At 25.9% G+C, this 25,699-nt stretch overlaps 1 protein-coding gene across 2 annotated transcripts in view; it reads left to right on the top strand.

Moving 5' to 3' along the window:
* Positions 1-25,699, top strand: part of LOC100211440 (protein O-mannosyl-transferase 1) — a 72,417-nt gene that overhangs the window by 37,520 nt on the left and 9,198 nt on the right. For both annotated transcript variants that reach the window (XM_065790948.1, XM_065790947.1), the window contains exons 10-16: positions 11,317-11,472; positions 11,930-11,966; positions 12,123-12,306; positions 12,394-12,486; positions 13,357-13,543; positions 13,640-13,684; positions 23,309-23,384. In XM_065790948.1, the coding sequence (XP_065647020.1) occupies positions 11,317-11,472; positions 11,930-11,966; positions 12,123-12,306; positions 12,394-12,486; positions 13,357-13,543; positions 13,640-13,684; positions 23,309-23,384 (778 nt within the window). The remainder of the gene's footprint in view (positions 1-11,316; positions 11,473-11,929; positions 11,967-12,122; positions 12,307-12,393; positions 12,487-13,356; positions 13,544-13,639; positions 13,685-23,308; positions 23,385-25,699) is intronic.

The raw sequence follows: 25,699 nt of genomic DNA on the forward strand, positions 1-25,699 counted from the left end.
CCTGAATCATATAGTTTGCAATTTTTTAAGTCATCTGTTAATCATTATCTTGCTTTATAAACTTCATATTTTCTCTTCCAGTAACTTCCAACTCTAATAGTGGTGGATTGCAGCCTTGTAGGAAGTAAAGATGTTTTTAATATATATCATACATCAGAACGCACTTTTTTTTGCGTATTGCGTATTGAGTATGCTACTCATATCATACTCAATACGCAACTCAACCTACGCAATTTCTTTGAGTATAATACTCAATATGCAACTCATAGTACGCATTTTTATTGAGTAGAATACTCAATACACAACTTATAATACGCATATTTTTTGAGTATTTTTTTGAGTGTAAAATATAAATTAGTTGTTAAAGTATATATTTTTTTATAAATAACAAACAAAAACACTAAATTATAATTTAACCATTATAATTTGTTTTTTAAAATAAATTATTAAGGTTTGCGTGTCGAAAATCGTCTTAAAGCCTCTAGGGAGTAAGTAGCATTGCTTTTAATGACTTTATGAGCTTGCTTCAAATAACAATTTACAATTTGCTGTTTTACAAGTTGATAAACTTTGAGTTGCTTTGTTTTGTAAGTTGATAAACTTCTAGCGTTTGTATTTGAAATAATGACTTTTTAAATAATTTTTTGTTACTTCTATGAGGCTATAGATGTATTTGAGATGCAAGTATTTATCTTTTTATCTATAGTAAATAAGTTAGATAAATAAAATAAATCATTTTAATCTTTAATCTATAAACTAAAGTAATTTATATATGTAATGTAATTTAAACTAGTTTTATAATATTGCTTATTTGCTTAACAAAAGTTTTATTTTAGATTTTTTGCTTTAACGTGTATGGAAGATCCGCCAAACGAAAATTAGGTTCAGACTCTAATGTAAAGATTTTAATAAAAAAAAAAAAAAAAAGTATAAATAAAGAAGATAAAGAAAATCAGTCTGTAAATAAACAAATAAATTCTGATAGAAGTAATCGTGCCTTAGCCGTATTGTTGATTGAAAATAGTCAACCATCGTGCAGAGAAAGCATAAGCAATGCTTTATTAACAAATATAAGTATTAAACGATATGTTAAAGAGATTAATGAAATTAAACATAACTTGAAAACAATAAATTTCCGCGTAAAATTTTCAAATTTGATGACACTGAAAAAACTTACAGTTCGGTTTTAAACTTTTTTCATTGCCGAACCGAAATCGATTTTAAGCCCGGAAAGAAAGAAAAATTACATTTTACCTGCATTTATTGCTATAAGGTATTACATGAACCACTAGGTAAAAGTGGTAATTTTTTTAAGCATTTTAATTCCACACAATGTAACGGCAAAGACAATTTTATGGCTTGGAAAAAGGCTTATGATGATATAAGTCTTGATAATGATGATGACTCGTTGTTAGATGACAATATTATGGATCTAACTAAATATGTAATGTCATCCAATACGGCAACACAAGAGCTAGGTAACATTCATCTAAAAAGACTTTTAGAGCGTCATAAAATTCATTTACCATGCGAGAAGTCTTTTGTCTATAATATAGTTTCTATGGTAGTTGAAAAGATAATGAAAACAATCACTAACTGCCTTAGAAAAGCCAAAACTATTACATTAATAGGTGATATCTGGGATAGCCGCCAGCTGGCTGATTTTTTTGCCTTATGTTGCCAGGTTACCTTTGCTGATTTCAGTAAAAAGCTAATAGTTCTTGGTCTTCAACGAATGAGTGGCCCACATAATGCTTAAAATATTATATTGGTTTCAGAAGAAATATTAAATCATGATTTCGATAAATCTAAAGTTGACGGTTATGTGAGTGATGGTGGTAAAGCTTTTCTTAGAGCTTTTACACAAATGCTCAATTATGAATTGGAAAACGGCAATTGGATTGAAGAAGACTTTTGGGAAGAATTGTTTGAGAATGACGACAGTGATGATCAGGATGATCAGTGACAGTGATGATCAGTGACGACAGTGATGATCAGGACAGTGATGATCAGAATGATCAGGAACTGAAAGATTCACCTGAAAACAAAATTGAACCTGAAATTAACGAATTGCTTACTGAAGAAATAAATCCAATCCAAAATGATATTAACTTCAGCAAACTATCTAATGAGATTGATGCTGAGATTGATGCTACTGGAATTGATGATGCTGATAATTATGAATTTGGGGATCATAGTATAGTAGATCAATTAGAGTTTAAAATCTCGGCAGCAGAAAAGTACCTCGTTTTGCATGCACAAACCACAAATTTAATATTTCTATACGTAATACTGTAAGGTCATGCAAACGATTGAAAACTATTTTGTCATTGCTTTGCTCATTTGCTTAAAAAACTCATCAGACAATTCAAATCGCCCGAATCTTTCAACAACAAAAAAAATAGATTAAGAAAGGAAAATTTAACTTGTTGGTCATCAAGCTTTTTAATGTTGATTTTTTTTTTATAAAGCATATAAAAAGCATTGTTTTGAAACTATTAAATGTCCAGTTACTCAAGCAGAGATTGAATTCTATTTATCATTGATGCTCCCAGCATATAGATTTACGCTTTTGAATCAAAGAAATCGCGTACATATTGGTGGCTTGGTACCAAGTTTACATTTATTAATCATGCAATATGAGGAAATAGCTAAAAAAGATGATAAAAAGAAAAAATTTTGCTCCCAGCATATAGATTTACGCTTTTGAATTAATGAAATCGCGTATATATTGGTGACTTGGTACCAAGTTTACATTTATTAATCATGCAATATGAGGAAATGGCTAAAAAAGATGATAAAAAGAAAAAATTTTGCGAATTGCTAATAACTAATGTAAAAAAACAATTTGAGCATGAGCTTAACTCTGCTGTTTATGCAGTTGCTGCAGTTTTAAATGTTTCTAAACTTTATCTATGGTATCAAAGACCGATTGCAAAAGCCACAGTCAATTTGGGACTAAGTTCATTAGATAAAAAAAACGAAAAAAACGATTTGACAGCAAGTGGTTCTAATAATAGTTTCTCTCAAAAAAGTGTTCCTAACGATGAAGCCTTTGATCAGTTTTATCAAAGCATAGAATTGGATCAGGTAGAGTACAACAAAAAAGAACTTAGAATCGCACACCTAGCTGACAAAGAAAGGAATAACTTTGTAAACATTTTAAGAAACCATAATTTCACCAACAAAACTCATTATGATGCATTTTGGTTTGAGAAAAGAAAAGAATTGCCATATCTTTATAATTTGTGTCTCATGTTTTTTAATATACCAACATCCTCCGCTTATGTTGAACGTTTTTTTAGCATATGTGGTGTAGTTAATCGAAAAAGAGCCGGCAACATGACCGATGAAACACTAATAAATCGTGCCTTTTTAAAAAGTAACTTAACCTTACTTAATGAAATGGCTGAGTGAAAATAATTCTTCAGTTGTTTGAAAATTTTCTTCATTACTTTTGTTTTTGTTTATGAATTGAAAATACATTTTAGAAAAATATAATTTTTTTTTTCTCTTTCATTTCGTGTTTCTGTTTGTTCATTATATAAAAAACAATATTACTTTTAGAACAAAATTATATTTTACACTATAAAAAAAAATGCAAATTACTCAAAAAAATTGCTTATTATGAGTTGTGTATTGAGTATTCTATTCAAGAAAAATGCGTACTATGAGTTGCCTATTGAGTATTATACTCAAAGAAATTGCGTACGTTGAGTTGCGTATTGAGTATGATATGAGTAATATACTCAATACGCAAAAAAAAATGCGTTCTGATGTATGATATATATATATATATATATATATATATATATATATATATATATATATATATATATATATATATATATATATATATATATATATATATATATATATATATATATATATATATATATATATATATATATGTAAATTATGTTAGTGTATTTTACAAATAGAGTGCTCAATGTTCTTAAAGAACAGAGCAATAATTAATTAGTAAAAAACACTTATCTAACTTTTATCTTCGACTTGGAGTTTCACCATTGCTGGATCATCAGGAAGAGTAAAGAACTCTTCCTGATGATCCAGCAATGGTGAAACTCCAAGTCGAAGATAAAAGTTAGATAAGTGTTTTTTACTAATTAATTATATATATATATATATATATATATATATATATATATATATATATATATATATATATATATATATATATATATATATATATTAGGGTTATTCAAAAATAGGTCATAATATATATATATGTTATGACTTATTTTTTTTTTTGAAATTTTTTACGAAAATTTTTTTGATCATCGGAAAGGTCCCAACAGTGGGCAAAAGGGTCAATTTTTGCCCCAATTTTAGGAAAACTTTACCCCGCTTGTGGGACCTTTAAATTTCGACCAATTTACAAAATAAATTATCCAATAACATGATAATGAGTTCTACAACTTACGTTTAAGGGGCTCTTTTCATAAATAAACATTCAAAGTATTAGTTTTTTTAACAAAAAGCGGGTTTTTAGTGGGTGTTTTCAAAATATCTTACATTTCAATTTTTGTGTACATTTTTATATTTAAAAACATAATTTTTTTTGCTAAACAAGTTTTGTTTTGATTAAAGAATAAAAAAGATTTTAGATAAAATAAAAAACAAAATTTTCATTCTTAAAATTAATACTTACATACTTATATGTAAACATATAGTTTTAGATTAACATAAAATATTAATAGTTTATATGATACTACCCAAAAAGAAAATTGAAAGAGTTGATGACTTTTCTAGTGAGAAAAGTTAGTTGTACTATTCCCAACAACAAATTTGCAGTTACACAAGAAATTTTTCAATACTAGAACTGAGTTTTATTGTCGGATGTCCAAACAAAAGTGGATCATTCTCACCAAATTGTCCTACCAATCAGTTACATTGCTGCATAATATCTAAACTTGTAGTTCAATAGACAAGTAATTACAACTAAGGTAACTACAAGGTAATGATAGATCAAACTGTATAACCTTATCAAAAGACTGAAATATATTTTTAAGTTGTTATAAGCATTAAATAATAATAGTTCCATTTTATAGGATCAAGGTCGAAAAACTGGATGAAGCTGAAAAGCTAAAGTAAAAGAAACCTGCTGAAGTTAAAAAAAGAAAGAACTTTATAGAAAATATGAAAAAGGTTTTTGGATTGGAGAAAACCCACTAAATATGATTGAAAAAATAAGGAAAGATAGGTTGAGAAACCAAAATGACAAAGAGGAAGACATTGCTTTTCTTAAAGACCAGTTAGAGGAAAGGAAAGGAAGGTTAGGGGGATTGGATAAGAGATTTCAGTGCTTATTAAAAAGAAAGTATAAATCTAAATGTAATTATAATAAATTAAAAAATGTATCTGATACTGAATCTAAGAATTCTTTAAGTTCTTTTAATATCAATAAAAACAATTCAACTGATAGTGAATTTAAAATTGAGCCATATATTGATCCTACAAATTCTGTCAGCCTACCCAAGGATATCTTGCACCAAACTGCTGACACAGCAGTTGGAGAGGGTTTAACTCCACATCAACAAACAGCAATTCTGAGCAGTATTATTATCAATTCTGGAGGATGTCTGTTTGAGTTTGTATGCTCTAACACTTCATCATACAGAGCAGCAGAGAACGCTGTGTTAATGGGTGCAAATGAAATCATAGACCATATAAAAAGCATTTCTAAGCCTTCAAATTCTCTAATAACAATTCATTTTGATGGAAAAATTGTGAAAGAACTTGCTGAGGGAAAACCATTTTCAAAATATAGGTTAGCTGTTCTTGCTAGGATTAAAGGACAAACCGAGTTACTTGGAATTCCAGCAATTGACTCAGGTTCTGGAGAACACTAAAAAGAAGCTATAGAAGAACTTATTTCTAACTTTGGATTAGAGGATAAAATTCAGTGTCTTTGCTTTGATACCACTACTGCTAACACAGGTAAAGCAAAGGAGCTTGTAGCAGAATCATTGTGCACTTACTATGTTATTAACTGCCGTTGTGTACTTACTATATTATTAACTATCATTGTTCACTTACTTTTTTATTAACTGCATATCGATGCCATATTTTTAAGCGTTATGTTACCCATATTTGGGATCTTTATCCAAGCAGTCATATTTCAGGACCAGAAAATAAATTAATGTTCTTAAGAACCTTTTGAGTGATCTAGATACTGAAAATCAAGATTTAAAAAGATTATCAACTCCTACTGATTCCTGGAATAATAAACAAAGGCTGAGTGCTTGTCAATTTTGCAGATATATAATTAGCACTAAAGTTTTTAAGAAGGTGAGTAATAAAAACTTTTTAAATTAATTCAATTAAATCTAATTATCCCTTACTATTTCCAAGAAATAGTAGTAAAGCAGTACTTAACTTATAATTTTCCAGTTTTATAATTTTGTAGTAAGTTATTTAAGTTATTATAACTTGGGAAAAAAATTTGTTGTCAGCTGCTCCAATGCAGGTACACGGTCTGAATAATTGTTTTAAAATAAAGATATAATTTTGAATAAATACATAAGATAGGTATACTATTTATTTTTAAATTAAACATTGATAAATCTAAGCTTTAACTATTAGGAAATGAAAGCATACTGGAAGATGAAGCAGTTTGAAGAATCAAATAAAGCTGGGGCTCAAGCTGTTTCTAAATTCATAATGCAACATACCTTGACCCATATTTAGTCACTATAGCAATTGTAGATCAGAAATATAAAGAACGTGGCGACTTGGCAAAGAGACTGTTTAGTCTAAAACAAGCCCCTATAGAGGATTATTCCTTAGAAAGACAGGTGTTGGATAAAGACACTCTGATGAGCTTAAACTTTTCACAGGATGAGCCTTCCAGTTTAATTTCACTAGTTACAGAGAAGTCCTGGCTTCTATTTGACATGCTTGGTCATGGAAAAGCTGAGGTTCAATGGATGAAGCTTCCTCCAGAGTATTGGATTTTAAATGATTTCTATCAAGAATTTGAAAGAGCCATTAATGAATGATGTTGTGAATAATTGTTCAGAAAGAACAGTCAAATTAGTTCAATAACTTGTTAACAAATTATTTTCAGAAGAGAAAAGGCAAGGTGTTTCTTTTTACTATGTGTACAAGCGAAATCGAAATGGTAGAAAAAAGTTGAATCTTGCCAAAGCTGCACTCAATAGTATTGTTTAATATCTACTTTTTGATCCAATTTATTTCTAAAACACTTGTAAATTTTTGGTTTTTGTTTTGTACAAATATTTATTGTTTTTAAACAAATATTTTACTTTTTTATGTTTTTCAATGTTTTATCATTCTTCTGAAAGTTACTTAAAGATATATTTATGAAAAGAGCCCCTTAAACTTAAGTTGTAGAACTCATTACTATGTTATTGCATAGTTTGTTTTTTAAATTGGTTGAGATTTAAGGGTCCCACAAGCGGGGTAAAGTTTTCGTAAAAGCTGGGCGAAAATTGACTTTTTGCCCTCTGTGGGGACCTTTCCGATGTTAAAAAAAATTTTATATACTATTTTGGGGTCAGGGCAGATCATAAGCTAGGGCTCTTTTCAAATTTTTGACATGATCTTTTTTGATTAACTCTTATATATATATATATATATATATATATATATATATATATATATATATATATATATATATATATATATATATATATATATATATATATATATATATATATATATGTATATGTATATGTATATGTATATGTATATATATATATATATATATATATATATATATATATATGTATATATATATATATATATATATATATGTATATATATATATATATATATATATATATATATATATATATATATATATATATATATATGTATATATATATATATGTGGAATTAAAATTTGTAATTTGAGATAAAATATATATAGTTTGACCAATTAGCATTTACGTACTAATTATAGTAAGATTCATACTTAGTTCCAAATTGTTTACAATTTGGAAATCAGACTAAATAAAAAAATACACTTGGACCATTTCGCACTGGTGCTACCAAGTATCACCACAACTTCACATCGCTTCAAGCTGTGTGACACATCATGGATTGTTATCCATAATGTGTCATGCAGCTTGACACATCATAGATAACAATCTTGCTCTATATGTTGCTAGTTAACACCAATTATAAAACATAAAAACAACATGATATAAACATATATAAACTATAAACACATACGAACACATCATATAACATAATTATGAAAAAATATAACTAAGAACGTTCAGAAAAACACATTTATGTAGTATTTGTTTCAAAACAAATGGCAAAATAAATTTGATGGAGACAACTAAATTTAAAAAACTAATACCTCTTTACTATTAGAAACACCTGCCAAAACCTTTGCATAAAAATAATTATTTTGAAAAGTACAAACTTTTATTTGAGTGCCATTGCATAACCCAGCTTTAAGGTCTAAATTTGTAAGTCACATTACACAACCAATTTTCAAATTTAAACAATAAGGAGACATACCCAAAAGAGTTAAGCTTGAAGTTTCTCTCATATTTTCTCAACATATATACATTCCAAGGGTAGTATTTTGATAAATTACCTTGGCAAAAAAGTGCTGAGGCAAAAATAATTAAAATGTTTCGATAATTTTTTGTCAATAACATACATAAGTTCTTTTTCAAAAATAAAAAATGTTTTCTACTACAGTATATACTTTTTTATAATTTTTTAATTGAGCAGCCATTGGTCATGCTTGACTTAAGACCAAAAAGATCTTGAGTTCCATTTATATGATTCATAATTCATAAGTTTATGTTAAGAAGAATACTATTTTAGCAAAGTTTATCTTTTTTTTTTTAAAACAAACAAACCTATCTTCAAAAGTCTTTTTTAATGGCCAATTTTGAATGTATGTAAAGTGGCCATTTAAGTTTTTTCCTCATTGGAATGTGACCATAGCAATAATATAACTTTTTTAACACCTCATGACATAAGTCACACAAACTTTATGCGTTCTTTTGTTAACATGTACTTTTATAATTTGCTATTGATTTATAATTTTCCAATTAAAACAGATAATTTGCAATTTTTAATACTTCTTTAACCAATTTTTTAATTTTTTTTTTAAATTTGCAGTTATTACAATTAAAATTGGTTTTACTGAAATTAAAAGCATTAGCATTGTACTTAGCATTGGTTGTAGAAGGTAGAATAATTCATAATTCTATTAACTATATTTCAACTTAATAACATAACTAACTTTTTTTATCTAACATAATTAACTTTTACATTTTTACTACATTCGTACCAATCTAAACAATGTCTCATTAAACATGTGAACCTAAATAACCAATAGCAATAATAATAAATTTTACATTGTTACTTTCATCTTCACTTTCGTTGCAATTAAATAACGTTATTTGGAATAAGGAATCAACCATTATTTTTTCGTTAGCAAAATGAGTTTGTTAATTGGCATGAAATATTTGATTGTTTACTATTTAATTTATGTAGTTTGTATATTGTATATATTTTAGTTAATTTATGTAAGTAATATTGTATTATAATTCTTATAATTGTAGAACTTGTGCAGATTTAATATCCGCTGCTATGATATTAGTTCAGCGATTCAAGTTGCTGTAAGATAAAAACCACTTTAGAGTAGATACGCTAGGTATATATAATAATATAAAAAGCCTTCAATGCCCTTATTGGTTGGGTTTTGGAGGTTGCTTTTGATGGTAAAAATACTAATTCAATTGCTTTGATATTGTCAACATGAGCTAGGTAGTTATCTATGATTAGAGCAACTTTTCTCAGCATTAAACTTAGTGACAAGCCTTCTTACATAATCAGTAAAAAATTTTGAGTCAATCTAGGATTTTTTTTGGGACTTTTACTGACAAGGTAGGTTTTTGACACCTTTGAGGCATCATGGCTTTTCTGCATTTCCAATTATAAACATAGGCAGTTTTTCATCAACCCTATTTCCTACTGCTAAGTCTGATAGACAGTTTTTGCTCAGTTTCACTCCTGTACATTGTTCACCTTTAAGATAAAAGTTTTTTGTCAGAGGCTGTTGATAAAATTAACCAAATTCATAAGTGTTGTAAATATCCCTCATTTCATACCTTGAGAGGATCATGGGCAAATGGGTTTGCTCCCAATTTAATGTCTTTTCCTTTGATCATGACCTTGCCAAAAAGAGTTTGAAAAACAACATTAGGTTGATTTTTCCACCAATCAAGCCACCCTTCTAAAGCCTTAAAATCTGCAATGTTAAGTTCTTTTGCAAAATCTAAAACTTTCTCCCTAATTATGTGTCCACCAATCGTTACATTTCGTTTACATGCATTCATAAACCATTTATATGCAGCTTTATCAACGGAAACTTAACTTTTGTCTCTGCTCCAAATTCACCAGACTCATACTTACTGATTATGTCTGCTTTATGCTTAATTCAGTAAGTAAGAGAAACGCTAAACTTTTCAGCAATACTTTTTTTAGTTTGTACTTTTTCTAAATTTTTAAGAGCAAGATATTTTTTTAATTATCAGAACTGTCTTCGTTTGTGTAGATGCCATGTTGAAATTTCTATCACACTAAGTTGCAATGTGTTTGATTTTTTTATTATATTTTAATAACATTTCATTTGTTATATTTTGATAACATTCAATGTTACGTTTTGATAATGTTCCATAATGTTACGTTTTGATAACATTCCATAATGTTATGTTTTGATAACGTTCCATAATGTTACGTTTCGAAATGCAATTGGATGGTATCAATCAAAAAAAAAATAACTAATAAAGAATAACTTTGAATAACTGATGAGGATTTTGTCAAGAGGAGTAAAAAACCATTTTGAATAACCAATATTTGGAATAGCTGCTGGTTCGAATAACTGATGGATATTTGTATGAGCTTGTTAGAGAAATTTCACAAGAAAGGAAGATTGCTTTTTTCTTAAATAATTTTATTTTTAGGCATTAAATATTTACTTTTATTAACAAATTTTTTAATAAGATATAACTTCATAAAAAAAAACAAAGTTTTTGATAAAATATCTTTATTTCATTCTTATTTTTAATAAAATAATAGATTTTAGTTATTAATTTACTTGTCAAGTTGTTGGGTGTTATTTTTAATTAAGAAAAATTTGTTATGATTTTATCTGGAAAAAACTGCCTTTATTTTTATCCTTTTCAATCAGGAAAAGAAAATTAATGAGAGTGATTTTTAAATTAACTTAAACTTCATATTTTGTGAACATTATTCGATTTCTAAAAAATGTATATTGACTTCTTTTTTTTTTTTTAGAAATCAGTCATTTATCATATGTTGGCACGCATAGGATGTTTAATAGTTTTGCCGGTGTTTCTATATATTGCACAGTTTTATATTTTGTTAAATGTCCTTTACAAGTCAGGCCCTCATGACAATTTAATGTCCAGTGCATTTCAAAGAACACTAGAAGTAATAATTTAACAGATTTTTTTATTTTAAATGGTTTTGTTAATTAATTTTATTCAATAAAATCTAAAAATTTTCATTAATAATATAATTAATAATATTAATTCATTAATTTTATTAAATAAAACCTAATATTTCTATTTAAGCATAGATGACATTTTTCAAGGATTTTCTTAAATTTTGGAAATTCAGACAAAACTGATTTTTTAGAATTTTTCATTAAAAATTGTGATGAAAAATTAAAAAAATGTTTTAAAATAAAATTTTAACAATTTAATGTATTTTAGTTTTAATAGTACTACAAAAATTTCAAAAATTTTCATTAAGTTCAAATGTCATCTATGTAAATACCTATCTAAATGTAAAACACTTTTCTTACAAAAAGTTCTGCTTTAAATATTCATTTTTTAAAATATTTATATTAATATACTAAATGTGTAAATAAATTTTGATTTTTCAGGGGGGTTTATCAACTATAACTCAAAATCAAGCAGAAGGTATGATGAAAAAGCTTTTCAATTTTCAATCAGTTTTGAAACTCTCTTATTTAGTTTTGAAACTCTTTTATTAAGTTTTATGAATTCTACTATTTAAAAGTTTGATTTTTTAAATTAAAGTTTTTTAAACTAAATTAAAGTTGAACTTGAATTTAGTTGTTGCATATGGATCACAAATTACTCTTCGTAATACTCATAGCAAGCAATGCTGGCTACACTCTCACCAGGATTTGTACCCCATTAAATATCCTGATGGTAGAGGTAGCAGTGCACAGCAACAAGTCACATGTTATGCATTTAAAGATGTTAATAATTGGTGGATTGTAAAGCATCCAGACAGGTGAGAAGTTCAATGCTGTAATTCTTAATGATTTCTTGTGATAATGTCTTAGTTATAGTTTTGATGATTACTTTAAATTATTTTTAGTGATAATTTAATGACAGATTTTCCTCCCCGTCCTGTGAAAAATGGTGATATTATACATCTTGTTCATGGAACAACAGGACGTGGGTTGAACAGGTAATATAATATAACACAGAACTATAATAAAACAAAGTTCAGTTGCTATTAAGAAAAACTTGTTGTTGCTGTTTTCTATGTGAATTGTGAATTTCTTTTTGCTCTCTATGTGGTGATTGAAGACATATAGAATAGATTTATTTATCTTAAATTTTAAGCAAATTATAATTTTCTTATTGATTCTAATTAATTAGGCCATTAATAAACTCCAACTTTTTTTATAATTTAAACTTTCAATAAAATCCAACTTTTTTATATTTAGTTTATCTATCAAGAATACGATAATAGTAAAAGTTGCCGCATAAATTGATAAAGTTAATTTGTTACTTTGCATATAAATCTGTTATTCTTTTCTGTTTACTTAAAAATACCTAACACTTGTTACTTTGATCTGATTATCTTTACAAGTTTTTATGGTCTGAAAATCAATTAAATTTAATCAGTTTATAAGATTTAAAAATAATTTATGTTGTACATAACGGTAACAATTTATTTAAATTAATTTACATATTCCTTTTTTTAAAATAAGTATTGTTTCGTTTTTATTAATAGAAAATAACTCTAATCTACCTTAAAAAAAAAAAATAATAGTAAAAGTTAACCATTATTATGTTGATTTTGTGTTTCCTTTGTGTATACTTTTTTGTGCATGGAAATTCCATTCATTATATTGATGATTTTTCACTATTTCAGTGACATTTTTAGAATAATTTTATAATATTTTAGTATAATTAATTTAAAGTTATTATTATTTTTATATTATAAAATAAAAGAAGTATTCACTTTAGGATTCCTATAATATTATATGATTTCTATAATATTATAAGATTATCACTGTTATGGTATAAAATTCAAAATTCTTAATTTAAGTCATGATGTTGCTGCTCCTTTAAACCCACAGTTTATGGAAGTTTCTGGATATATTGATCACAATGTTTCTATGGATGCGCAGTTAGGATTTCGTTTACAAATAATTAATGCTGATAGTTCAAATGTATGGAAAGCAATTGAATCTAAAGTGCGCTTTGTACATGTTAATACAACAGCTTCATTAAGGGTAACAGAAGTTAACTTTTATTTTATTTTGTGCAACTTATATGTTGTTAACAGAAAATGTGTTCATGTTTAATTTTTAAAATATTTTGGTTTTAAGGTTACAGGCCAGCTTTTACCTGATTGGGGATTTCACCAATATGAGGTAAAATAAGTTGTTTATAAAAAATGTCTCAAGGACATATCATAATAACCTATTTATTATAATAACTAACAGATGTGCAAGTGAAGATAGTATATATAGTTTATGCAATAAGAATTTTGTAAACGGTGGTTGAAAAGGGAAGGGTGATGAAGTCAAATAAAGAGTGGGTTGATTTTATTATTAATTAGAAATTATAATCTTAGTACATAGTTCTTATAAGTGCATATTTTGAAAGTTCATATCCAATCAATTACTCTTGACTTCTTTAAGAAAAAGCTTTTATTTTTCTTCATGTTTTAGTGCAAAGATTCTTTATGATTCTATAAAAATAGGAAGTCTGTTTAAAATGAGAATTTCTTCAAAAGTTTAATAGCTAATTCAGTTACTTAAATTTTATAACTTATAAAGTTTTATTTAAAAGCTCTGTTGAACTTAACAATAATAACTGTAAAAATATTTGAAGAATATTTCTATAAGTATTATAAATACATTAGTTTAGTTGCATAAAACTATTAAAGAAAGTAATTGTTAAATAATTTTTACTGTCAACAAAAGCATTTTTATTTTTAACATTAAGTTTTTGCAATATTGTGCAATATTTTTTTGAATATATGAATTTTCTCTTATTGAAAAAAAACTGAAAAAAAACACAAAAAAGATAAGTATTATAAATTTGAGTTAGTATAAGTAACATATTGAGTTGCACTGCTAATTTTCGGATTGCAACTTAATTTCTGTCTTAAAACAATTCTGTTAAGTAACATGGGATCGTAAGAATAATTCTGTCAAGTAACATGATAAATTTTAATCCTGGAATAATCTATACAATGCAATTAGCTGTTATAAATAACAATTTTAAAATATATTGTAGTGAATTATAAATTTTTCTATAAGATTTTCTAATTATCTTCAGCAAATGATAACAATAATGGAAGTTACTGTTATTAGGCTTGTATAATAGTTGCAAAAAGTTTTAAAAATTCTTTTGTATATTTTTAGTTAAAATGTCAAACAGTTTATATAATTGTTCAATACCCTCTTATAAAATATATAATATAGAGTATAGAAATCATGTAAAATTTATTAAATTGCTTGAAAATATTGTTTTATGTAACAAAATTGTTCAGTAATATTTTATATATTATGTTAACTGTCTATTCTCAGTTAAAAATTACTTATTTATTATGAAGATTTAATGCTGTCATAGGAATAGTCAATGTACTTTTTTAAGTCTGAGAAATGTTTTTGCATTTTTTTATAAAATTTTAATTTGTTTAATTGTTTAAGAATTATTAAAACAAAAAATTAGAATAAAATAAATAAGTTATTTCAAACATTGTTTTAAAATTTAAGAATTTAAATTATTGTATAAAAACTTGAATTATTATTTAAGAATTTAAATTGTTATTTAAGGGAAAATAAAAATTAAAAAAAAAAATTATCAAAAAAATTGCAATAAAAATAAAGAGCTACTTTGACTACACAACATAAACTTTTTCTAAAATCTTATCAAATGATTAAATTTACCCTTTAGACCACAATGAATAAAAGCTTTCACAGATAATCAGGTCAAAGAACCTTGAGACCTTGATCCGAGACCTTGATCACAGACCTTGATCACAGACCTTGATCACAGACCTTGATCACAGACCTTGATCACAGACCTTGATCACAGACCTGGATCACAGACATTGATCACAGACCTTGATCACAGACTTTGATCACAGACCTTGATCACAGACATTGATCACAGACCTTAATCACAGACCTTGATCACAGACCTTGATCACAGACCTTGATCACAGACATTGATCACAGACCTTGATCACAGACCTTGATCACTGACCTTGATCACAGACCTTGATCACAGACATTGATAACAGACATTGATCACAGACCTTGATCACAGACCTTGATCACAGACCTTGAGCAGCTGAATAACTAGAAAAATAAAATTAAAAAAATTTTATATTATGTTTTATTTTTTTTTTAAAAAGTGGATACACGGATTACTACTATGAAGTAGTATTGTCATGTAAGAAATTCTAAAACCAAAGTCGTGGGCGTTGTTATTACATCTCGGATAAAAAAAGTTAAAATCTGTCTAGAAATATAAGTTTTAAATCCTGTTGAACTTGGAAAGTTTTAAAGCCTCAACAATTCCTATCAAATGACCTTTTTTAGTCAAAAGGGTTTCAGGACTGTAGTGATGAGAACAAGTGTTCTTTATTTTTGTATTCTAAACAAAAGCAAAATAATTTTGCAAGCATGATAATTGTGCATTTAGAATATTTTATTTTGTAAACATGATAGTTGTGTTAACATTTAAAATAGAAAATATTGAATATTTTGTTTCTTTAAAGATAATTAAAAAAAAATTAAGCTTACAATACTTTTTAAAAGTTTAAAGTTAAATGATCTAAATAATCATAATTGCTTCTTTTTACAATAATTGTCATGTTCACAAGGTCAATTTTCATTTTTTTTTTTTTTTCAACATGATAATATTCAATATGCTTTGTTTTTTTTGGCTTGTAATTTATTTATTTTCACCCTTAAAATATAATTTTTTTAGACTTGGTCTTTTTTCTTGAAACTTAAGTTGGTTGAAGATCGCAGTTTATATTAAAAATCTAGCTAACCAAAGTAAAAATCTTTTAAGGGTTTATATCAAAAATCTTTTAACCAAAATTTATATCAAATTATATCGCAGTTTATATAGCATTATATCGCAGTTTATATCAAAAATCTTTTAACCAAAATTTAAATCTTTTTAATTTGAAAGGCACAATTTTTTCAAAATTGTGTCTTTCAAAATTTAGTTTACAAACAATCTTTTGACAGCAATTGTATTTTAAATATTAACTTTCCTTTTTGCAATGTTTTTATTTTTTTGGATTATATAGGAATGATGAATCAAAGTTGTTTATTATATATATATATATATATATATATATATATATATATATATATATATATATATATATATATATATATATATATATATATATATATATATATATATATATATTATGTATATATATATATATATATATATTATGTATATATATACATAATATATATATATATATATATATAATATATATATATATACATAATATATATATATATATATATATATATATATATATATATTTATATATATACACACACACACACCTATATACCAGGGTGTCCACTCTGTTGGAAAAACTGGAAAATTAACGTTAAGCAACATGCTGGAAACACTGGAATTTTTTATTGTTGTTTAGTAGCTTAATTTATGTTTAGTTATTGATTTTTTAAGGTTATTTTAAAGCTTACTTTTATTCCTTTTAAAGTTTTAAATTTTTAATTTAGATTAGTATTGTTATTTTAGTTAGTATAAATATGGAATTAGTTAAAAAAGTGAAGTCAAAAACAGTTTAAAGATGACTGGTTGAGTGATGATAACTTTAAATATTGGCTGAAGAAAGATCTTAAAGATGATACTAAAGCAAAATGTGTGGTTTGCCACAGGTCAATAGAACTCTCTTTGAGTGAATGCTCTGCCTTGTCAGATCTTGAAAAAGTAGCAACGCACAATATAGAATTAAGAAAAGTGAAAGGGTTCTTTGAAAAACCAAAAGAGAAAAGTTCTTTACTTTCTGTGTTTTCTGACTCTAATGAGTCAATTACAAAAAAAAAAAAAAACTCCTGTGTCAAAAAACTAGTTACTAAGGCTGAAATTATTTGACAGCCTAAAAATGTGGATAGTGGTTCAAATGATGATATATGCCATGTTTTTACAGCTATGTTTTTGAACAGTGCCATAGCTTCACAATTTCAGATGGGTTGAAACAAAACTTTATATGAGTTTAATCATGGTTTAGCTCTTTATTCAGTTTTGTTAGAAATTTTAAAACTGTCAGACATCCATGTCTATTCTTTTGATGAGAGTTTAAATGAGGTCACTCATACTTCTGAAATGGATATTTATATTAGATTCTAGGATGTTAATAGAAATCATGTAAATGTTATTTTGGATCAAGTTTTTTAGGTCATACAAAACACAAAGACTTATCGACTCATTTCAAGGGTATTGTTAAAAATTTGGAAATAAGATCAAATATCAATGGATGGTCCAAATATCAATATAAAATTTTTCAATGAATTCAGTACAAGTTTGACTGAAACTATTTTACATTTTCTTGTTAATATCTGAACTTTTAGTTTGCATGTTGTCCATGTTTAAAAACTGGACTGTCACAGATTAGATTCTGAAAAAGGTTTTGAATGCTGCCTATTATATTTTACACAATAGTCCTGTAAAGGGAGAAGACTATAACTCTGCTACTAGTTCTTTTGTCTATCCCCTTCACTTCTGCTCAACAAGGTAATTACTTCTACTGTACTGGCTTCATTCAAAACATGAATCACGAACTGTATTTGTATTACTTTGGAAATATCATAAGTGCTGAAATTGAAGTGTTTTTTCAATGCTGGTGCTGGAAAAAGATATGGGTTTTAAAATCCTGTAAAAACTCATCTATCTTATTTAAAGTTAGGAAGTTAAACTCATCTATCTTATTTCTAAATAAAGTAATAAAGTGCTGGAGTTTTTTTAAATTTTTAGTGGACACCCTGTATATGTATATATATATATATATATATATATATATATATATATATATATATATATATATATATATATATATATATATATATATATATATAACTCTGTTACTAGTTCTTTTGTCTATCCACTTCACTTCTGCTCAACAAGGTAACTACTTCTACTGTACTAGCTCCATTCATAACATGAATCACGAACCATAATCAAGTTTTTACATGACATTTAGTTACTGGCAATTATAGTAAGACAGACGACATTCATTGTGAAACATCTGACTCGCTGACTGATACAAAAGTATTGACAAGAGAACCAATATGACTAGATAAGATTTAAAATGTTTCTAAATGGTGTTTGATTTATATTTTTGATGAAAACAAAAAGGTTCATCCAAATATGGAAAAGTTTGAAAAATTTATTTTCTTTCTGGAATGTTTTACCTAAATATTAACTATATAAAATATAGAAATTTTACTTATGTTACATAAAACAAAGTTTTTACTAAAAGTGAAAAAACTAAAACTAAAAAAAAAATAACTAAAAAAAAAACAAGTAAATGTTTCGTCTGATTCTTTGATTAATTGTTTAAAAAAAGAAAAAAAAAGTGCAAACGTGCAGTTGATAATTTTAAATTTATCTAAAAATAGTTCATGCATCGCAAATTTGCAAATGGTGGGTAAAGCTACGAAAAAATAAATAAAAAAAATAAAAAAAAAACATACAGTTGAAAGTGAAAATGTTCTTTTCAAGTACAGTTGAAAGAAAAAATATTTTTAGTTAAATTATTATATATTATTATTAAAATAATATATTGAATATTTTTTGTAAAATAATAATAAAATTTAAAACTTCAATCATTTATGAAAAAAGGATTTTCACTTCCAGTAAAGATGAAGGTAATCTAAATAAATAAAAAAATAATAGATCTAGTTTATGTCTTATATAATACTAGTCAACTAAGCAAATTAAAGTAGCTTATCATAAACAATAAAGCTTTTTAAAGCGTTTTTTCAAAATTTAAATGATTTTATGAAATTGTAGTATATTCATTTTCCAAATTACATCCTGATTGTTTGTCAAATCTTGTTTTTCGAAACTCTTTTTCAATTTTTTAGTTGGTCAACCATGATCAGCAAGAATGTTATAGGCAATGTGTAAAACCACATTGCCTATAACATTCTTGCCGATCATGGTTGATTTAAGTAACAAAAATTTTTACGCATAAAATTTTTTGTTACTTAATTTTATTTCCATTAGCTTCTTTATTAAATCTTTTTTTACTGTTTTTAAATATCGTGTTTAGAATGTATGTAAAAATTAGCAACAACTAAAAGTGTCATAGTCAAACTCATTTTAATGTAAAGCTTTGTGGTTCATTAGTTGATCGATATAAAATGTTTTATAAAGATTATAAGTAGATTATGGTTTACAAGACAATTTTATTTTTAATATTCCTCTATTAATCTTTATTTTTGTCTTAACAACTGTCAAAATATGCTTTGTTCAAAAGATAATTCTGCTTTTTTTCTAATATACTTTATTTCTTCCTCAGGCGTTCACTGCTAGTGTGTGACCATTCGGCAAATTTATATGCCAAAGTTTTTAAATAAAATTGGGCCTAGCCTGTAAAGGTTAAGGTTGCAGTCATGGAGCATGACTATTTTCCAAATCATGATTACTGTCACCGCAGAAGAAGATGTTTGACTCTGGAAGACACCTGGGGTAGTTTTTTAGAATCATAGGTAAGTTATAAATCCATGCATAGGTGTTAAATCCATTATGGTTTTCTGGAGTATGACTGGGCTGGTTTGGTTTAGTTCAGAGATAAATATTTTACGCTGGAAAATATTTATCTCTGAAACAGCACAGACTTACACATTACACCTATACACCCTTATGCACATACAGCCTGTAACATTGTTTTGCATGCTTTTCGTTCTTTTATAGATAAACCATCTTTGTTTGAACTCATCCTTATTTAGATATTTTCTTTTAATAGATAGTATGTGTTTGGAATGTAGATATAGATATGTATGTCATGTATATGTGGTTATGATGTGTGATTGAGTTTTGATTTTAGGGTTCATATATATATTTTTTTGTATTGTAGTTTATATATATATATAAGAGCGATTCTTTTTAACTAGCGGCTTTCGACATATTTTGTTGATGGACGTCTTTTCGTTGGTGTTTTGTTATTTGAGTTGATCAATATAAAATGCTTTATAAAGATTATAATTTAGGTTTACAAGACAATTTTACTAAATATGATATCCTGCATGCATTAACAACAAAATGTGCTGCTGGAGTTGCATTTCAACTTATGGACATTTTTTTAAAGATTTGGTACACCACAGGTTTTACAATAGGATAATGGGTCAGAATTCCCTGGAAGTGCCATAAAAGATTTAAAACAACTATGACCTGATTTACTCATAGTTAATGGGCTCACTATTCTTTAAATTAAAGATCAGTAGAAAAACACTTTTTGTTGTTAATGCACGCAGGATGTTATACTTAGTAAAACTGTGATGTAAGAAACATGTTAATTGCTTGGCTTGCTGACTCAACAGTTTTGCTAATTGGTTCAAAAGTTTGTACAACTTAGTAAATATATTAGCTATCATACTGTTATTAAACAATATCCTTATATTGCACTTTTTGGAGCCGAACCTAGGTTAGGGATAAGATCAACACAATTGTCTGATAAAATAATAGTAACATTAAAAGCAGAAAAAGATTTTTTTTCTGCAATCCATCAAAGCGAAATTCACACAAACAAAAATATTAAAACAAATTCTATAACTGATGATTCAGCTATTTTTCAAACCAACAATATTGCTGATGGACAAACTTTGGATGAAATAACACCTGTAACCACTATCAACACAATAGATAAACAAAGTAGTAAAGCCAAAGATGCATAAAGTGAACTTTAGATGAAATAGTAACTTTATCAAATAACAAAGCAGTAAAGGATTGATGAAAAAAGTTCAGAGATGCAATGTTGCATCAAACGTGAGATTAAAAGAGGTAAAATCATAAAATTATCAGTAAACAAAGGAGATAATATAACTATATCTTTAGTAGACCGTGGTCATGTAGATCTAAAAAACTTACTTGGAATTATATTTGACCACAATTAAAATAATTTATACCATGAAGTAATGGGAGGAGGAATCTTGAATTGAAAATATTGAAAAAATCAATTTGATAGTCAAAACTTTTTATTGGAAAAAGACGTTAATCGAATTGAGGAAATTAGTCTGAGAAATACTTTTAAATTTAAATTGATGTGGGGGAAAAGGTTTTACTAAATGCAACTGTTCAAGACTCAATAAATATTAGACAAGTAGATGCAAATGTTTTAATGCAAAGTTGAAATGTAACAGTCATTGTCATGCCATCCTGACCACAACAAAATATTATAACTTTATTACATTAATAATATACCAATGTTAATTTATTATTTATTTATTTTTTGCTTTTATTTATATTTATTTGATAATTTCATGCTATTTGATAATTTCATACTATGTACAAAATGTTTAAAATAAAATGTAAAAATAAAAAAATTATGGCGTTGTTTATAGATAAAATATATGAAAAGTAGTTTAAAACAATGTCTAAATAATTATCATGGTTTTTGTCATGATATACAAATGATTATAATAAAAAGATCCTTATAATGTAGAAATTGTTAATTAGCTTAGCAAACTTTATAACTCATTTTGAGACTACTTAAAGTGAATTTTTGTTATTCTTTTTTATCATATACCTTTTTAGAACTGTATATACATTATAATTACTTTTAGAACTGTATATACATCATAATTACTTTTAGTTTTAAAATAAATATTAGTTTTAGTAATTTTTTATATAAGTTAAATATTAAGAATTTGCATTAGGAAATTGCACAATTGTTTTGTGTTTGCCCACTATTCGCATATTCACAATTGTTTTGTTTTTGCCCACTGTTTACATGTTCGCAAATAATTGATTACATGTTCGATAATAATACTCATCAAAATATCACTGACAACATTGTCAATAACCAAAATAATACTGCATCTAAAAGATTAAACTATAAGCAAAATAAAAACTTTAAAAGAGAACTTTAAATTGGTTCATAGAAGGTAAACAACAGTATATAAGAAATAGTTTTGATAATAATAATGTATGAACAGAAGTAACAAACACAAAAGTCCTTATGATGAAGTACTTTACCCAACCCTCGGAATTAGGGTCGACCTAACTGCCGGTCTGAAAGTATTTGAGGTCGGCAAAAAATTGCCGTTTTTATGTTTTATGGTTAGACCTTTGTATCAAATAATTTTGTATTTTGAGGTCGAATTTTGAGGTCGAATTTATATTTTGAGGTTGAATTTAATATTTTGAGGTTTTGAGTATTTGAGGTCGGCAAATTATTGCCGACCTCAATTTTTCTTATTCGGAGGGTTGACTTCACCCCAATATTGGTGTAAAGTGAACTAGGGAACATGTTCTTTTTTAAATAAATGTCATAATGATTTTTTGCCTTGGTATTTTGTTTTTTGTTGTAACTTATACATGATATATCATAAAATATGGAAACCACAAGGTATTCATGTTTTTCTTTGAATAGAATTTTTTTTAAACATCAAAAATAATTCAATTTACCTCAGTTTATCCTATAAGTATAGGTAATTACAAACAGTTAAAAACTGATAAAAAAATAACCTAATATATGAGTATTTGTAAACATAGAGATTGTATTTGTAATATTTATTTTACTACAGTTACAGTGATAATGATGATGATTATAAAGATTGTGATGATGATGATGATGATGATGATGATGATGATGATGATGATGATGATGATGATGATGATGATGATGATGATGATGATGATGATGATGATGATGATGATGATGATGATGATGATGATGATGACAATGATGATGATGATGTTCATTTTCTCTTAAGTTTTTATAAGCTGTTATTATCCTTATTCTTCTCTTTTGTTTAAAGGTTGCTACTGATCGAATGGTTAATACTGAAGAATCAATTTGGAATGTAGAAGAACACAATCAAAATATTTCTTTGCGTAATTTGTTAATTTTTATAATAATATAATAACCAATCTTTTAAAAATTGGTTTATGCTGTCATCTAGGACTAGATTCTGTTTGGCATATCATATTTTTAAAGTTGTTTATTACTATACTTTCTGAAAAGAACAAGACTCTAATAAGGGCTGTCATAAAATTAAAAACTAAATAATTAGATTAGTACATTTTTTTTAAAATAATTTTGAAAATAAATTTTTAATAATTTAATTATGATCATTTAATTTATCAAAATACTTGAAACAGCTAACTAAATTTTAACACATGAACAGCTAACTAGATTTTAACGCATGAACAACTAACTAAATTTTAACACATGAACAGCTAACTAGATTTTAACGCATGTACAGCTAACTAAATTTTAACACATGAACAGCTAACTAAATTTTAACACATGAACAGCTGAATAAATATTTCAACACATGAACAGCTAACTAAATTTTAACACATGAACAGCTGACTAAATATGAACAAACTGACTAAATATGAATAACTGACATGAGCAACTGACAAAGTTAAGTAAATAATTAAATCATATTTATATAATTTATGAGAATATATCTATTTTTATTTTCAAACATTGAACAGTAATTTAAAGAAATAAATGTTACAGCTCAAGCTCACTTTTTCAGTAATTTTAATGTGTTTTAAATTATCTTTTATTTATTATAATTATAAATAACTTTTTGGTCATTTTATTAACAATAATTTCTATTTATTTTGTTAAGTTACTTCAGAGACTCTAAGAAAAAAGACAGCATTAAACTTTGAGATAAGTTTTCTTTAGAAAATTTTGAAAACAAAGTTTTTTTTTCATGTAGACACACCTGATAATAAATGTAGCAGAATATCTCTTTAAAAATATCTTTAGAAGCTATGGAATGTAGAAGGTAATAGAAATCTCAAATAATGAAAACCTGAGTAAAAGTTATGATATTAGTAAAAAAAGGATTTAAACAATAAAAAAACAATCATTTATGAGTATTAGATTTAAGTTATTTTATTGTAAACCTGAAGTAAAAGTAAGATATAGATACTTTGCACTATTCTGAGACATAACTCAGACAAAGTTAAAATCTAAATTTTCATGTCACATTTAAAAATTGTTCATTTTCAAAGTCTTATAATATTAAAACAGAACTGTTGCACTATTGTTAGAACTTTAATTGATGTGGACAATGATTTCTTAAATGTATTTTATATGTGTTTATATGCAAGCTTTAAAAACTTTAGATGATTCTGGCATAAAAAAAATAATTTTGTCTATATTGTGATCTTAAGAAATAATAAAAAACCTTATCCCTTCCCCATAATTACACATTGCTATTGGTTTTTTGTAGGGTTGAAAATTTCCAGAAATTTTCTAGAAAATTTTGCTCAAAATTTCCGAAAAAATTTTAAAATTTTATTGAAATAAACTTATATAATTTTATAAAGATCATTTCTTTGTTTCAAAAATATACATTTTATCATCATAGTAATTTTATCATCTTTTGAGCTTGTGTATAACATATTTCTAGCTTTTACTTCTCTCAACTACGATGTAAAATATTCACAAAATATAAAGAATAAAATCTTTTTTTGATTAACAAGTTTTATTGTTTATTATTTTTGTAGAATGTTTTAAAGAAGCAAATATTTTTTATGTGTAAAGATTACATATAAAACATTTTTATAAAAGGTACATGTTGTAAATGCACTAGCTGTGTTAGCTTATAATAATTTATCTAAAAATGACATTAGAAAACACATTTGATCTGAATGGTGGTGTTGAGTATAGTATTTATAGTGTTAATGCTTTTTTAATTTATTACAGTTTTTTTTTCAATTAAGTTGTAGTACACAAATTTATGTAGTATTTAGTTTTAGATTACATACTTTTATGTTTATAAGTACAGTGGCGGTCTTTAAGATAATTTTTGTATTACTTTGGAAATATCATAAGTGCTGAAATTGAAATTATTTGTCTAAATAAAGTAATAAAGTGCTGGAGTTTTTTTAAGTTTTGAGTGGACACCCTGTATATGCATATATATATATATATATATATATATATATATATATATATATATATATATATATATATATATATATATATATATATATATATGTGTGTGTATATATATATATATGTGTGTGTGTGTGTGTATATATATATATATATATATATATATATATATATATATATATATATATATATATATATATATATATATATATATATATATATGTGTGTGTGTGTGTATGTGTATATATATATGTGTGTATATATATATATATATTTGTATATATAT

Source organism: Hydra vulgaris, chromosome 02, assembly GCF_038396675.1.
Source record: "Hydra vulgaris chromosome 02, alternate assembly HydraT2T_AEP".
NCBI lineage: Eukaryota > Metazoa > Cnidaria > Hydrozoa > Anthoathecata > Hydridae > Hydra > Hydra vulgaris.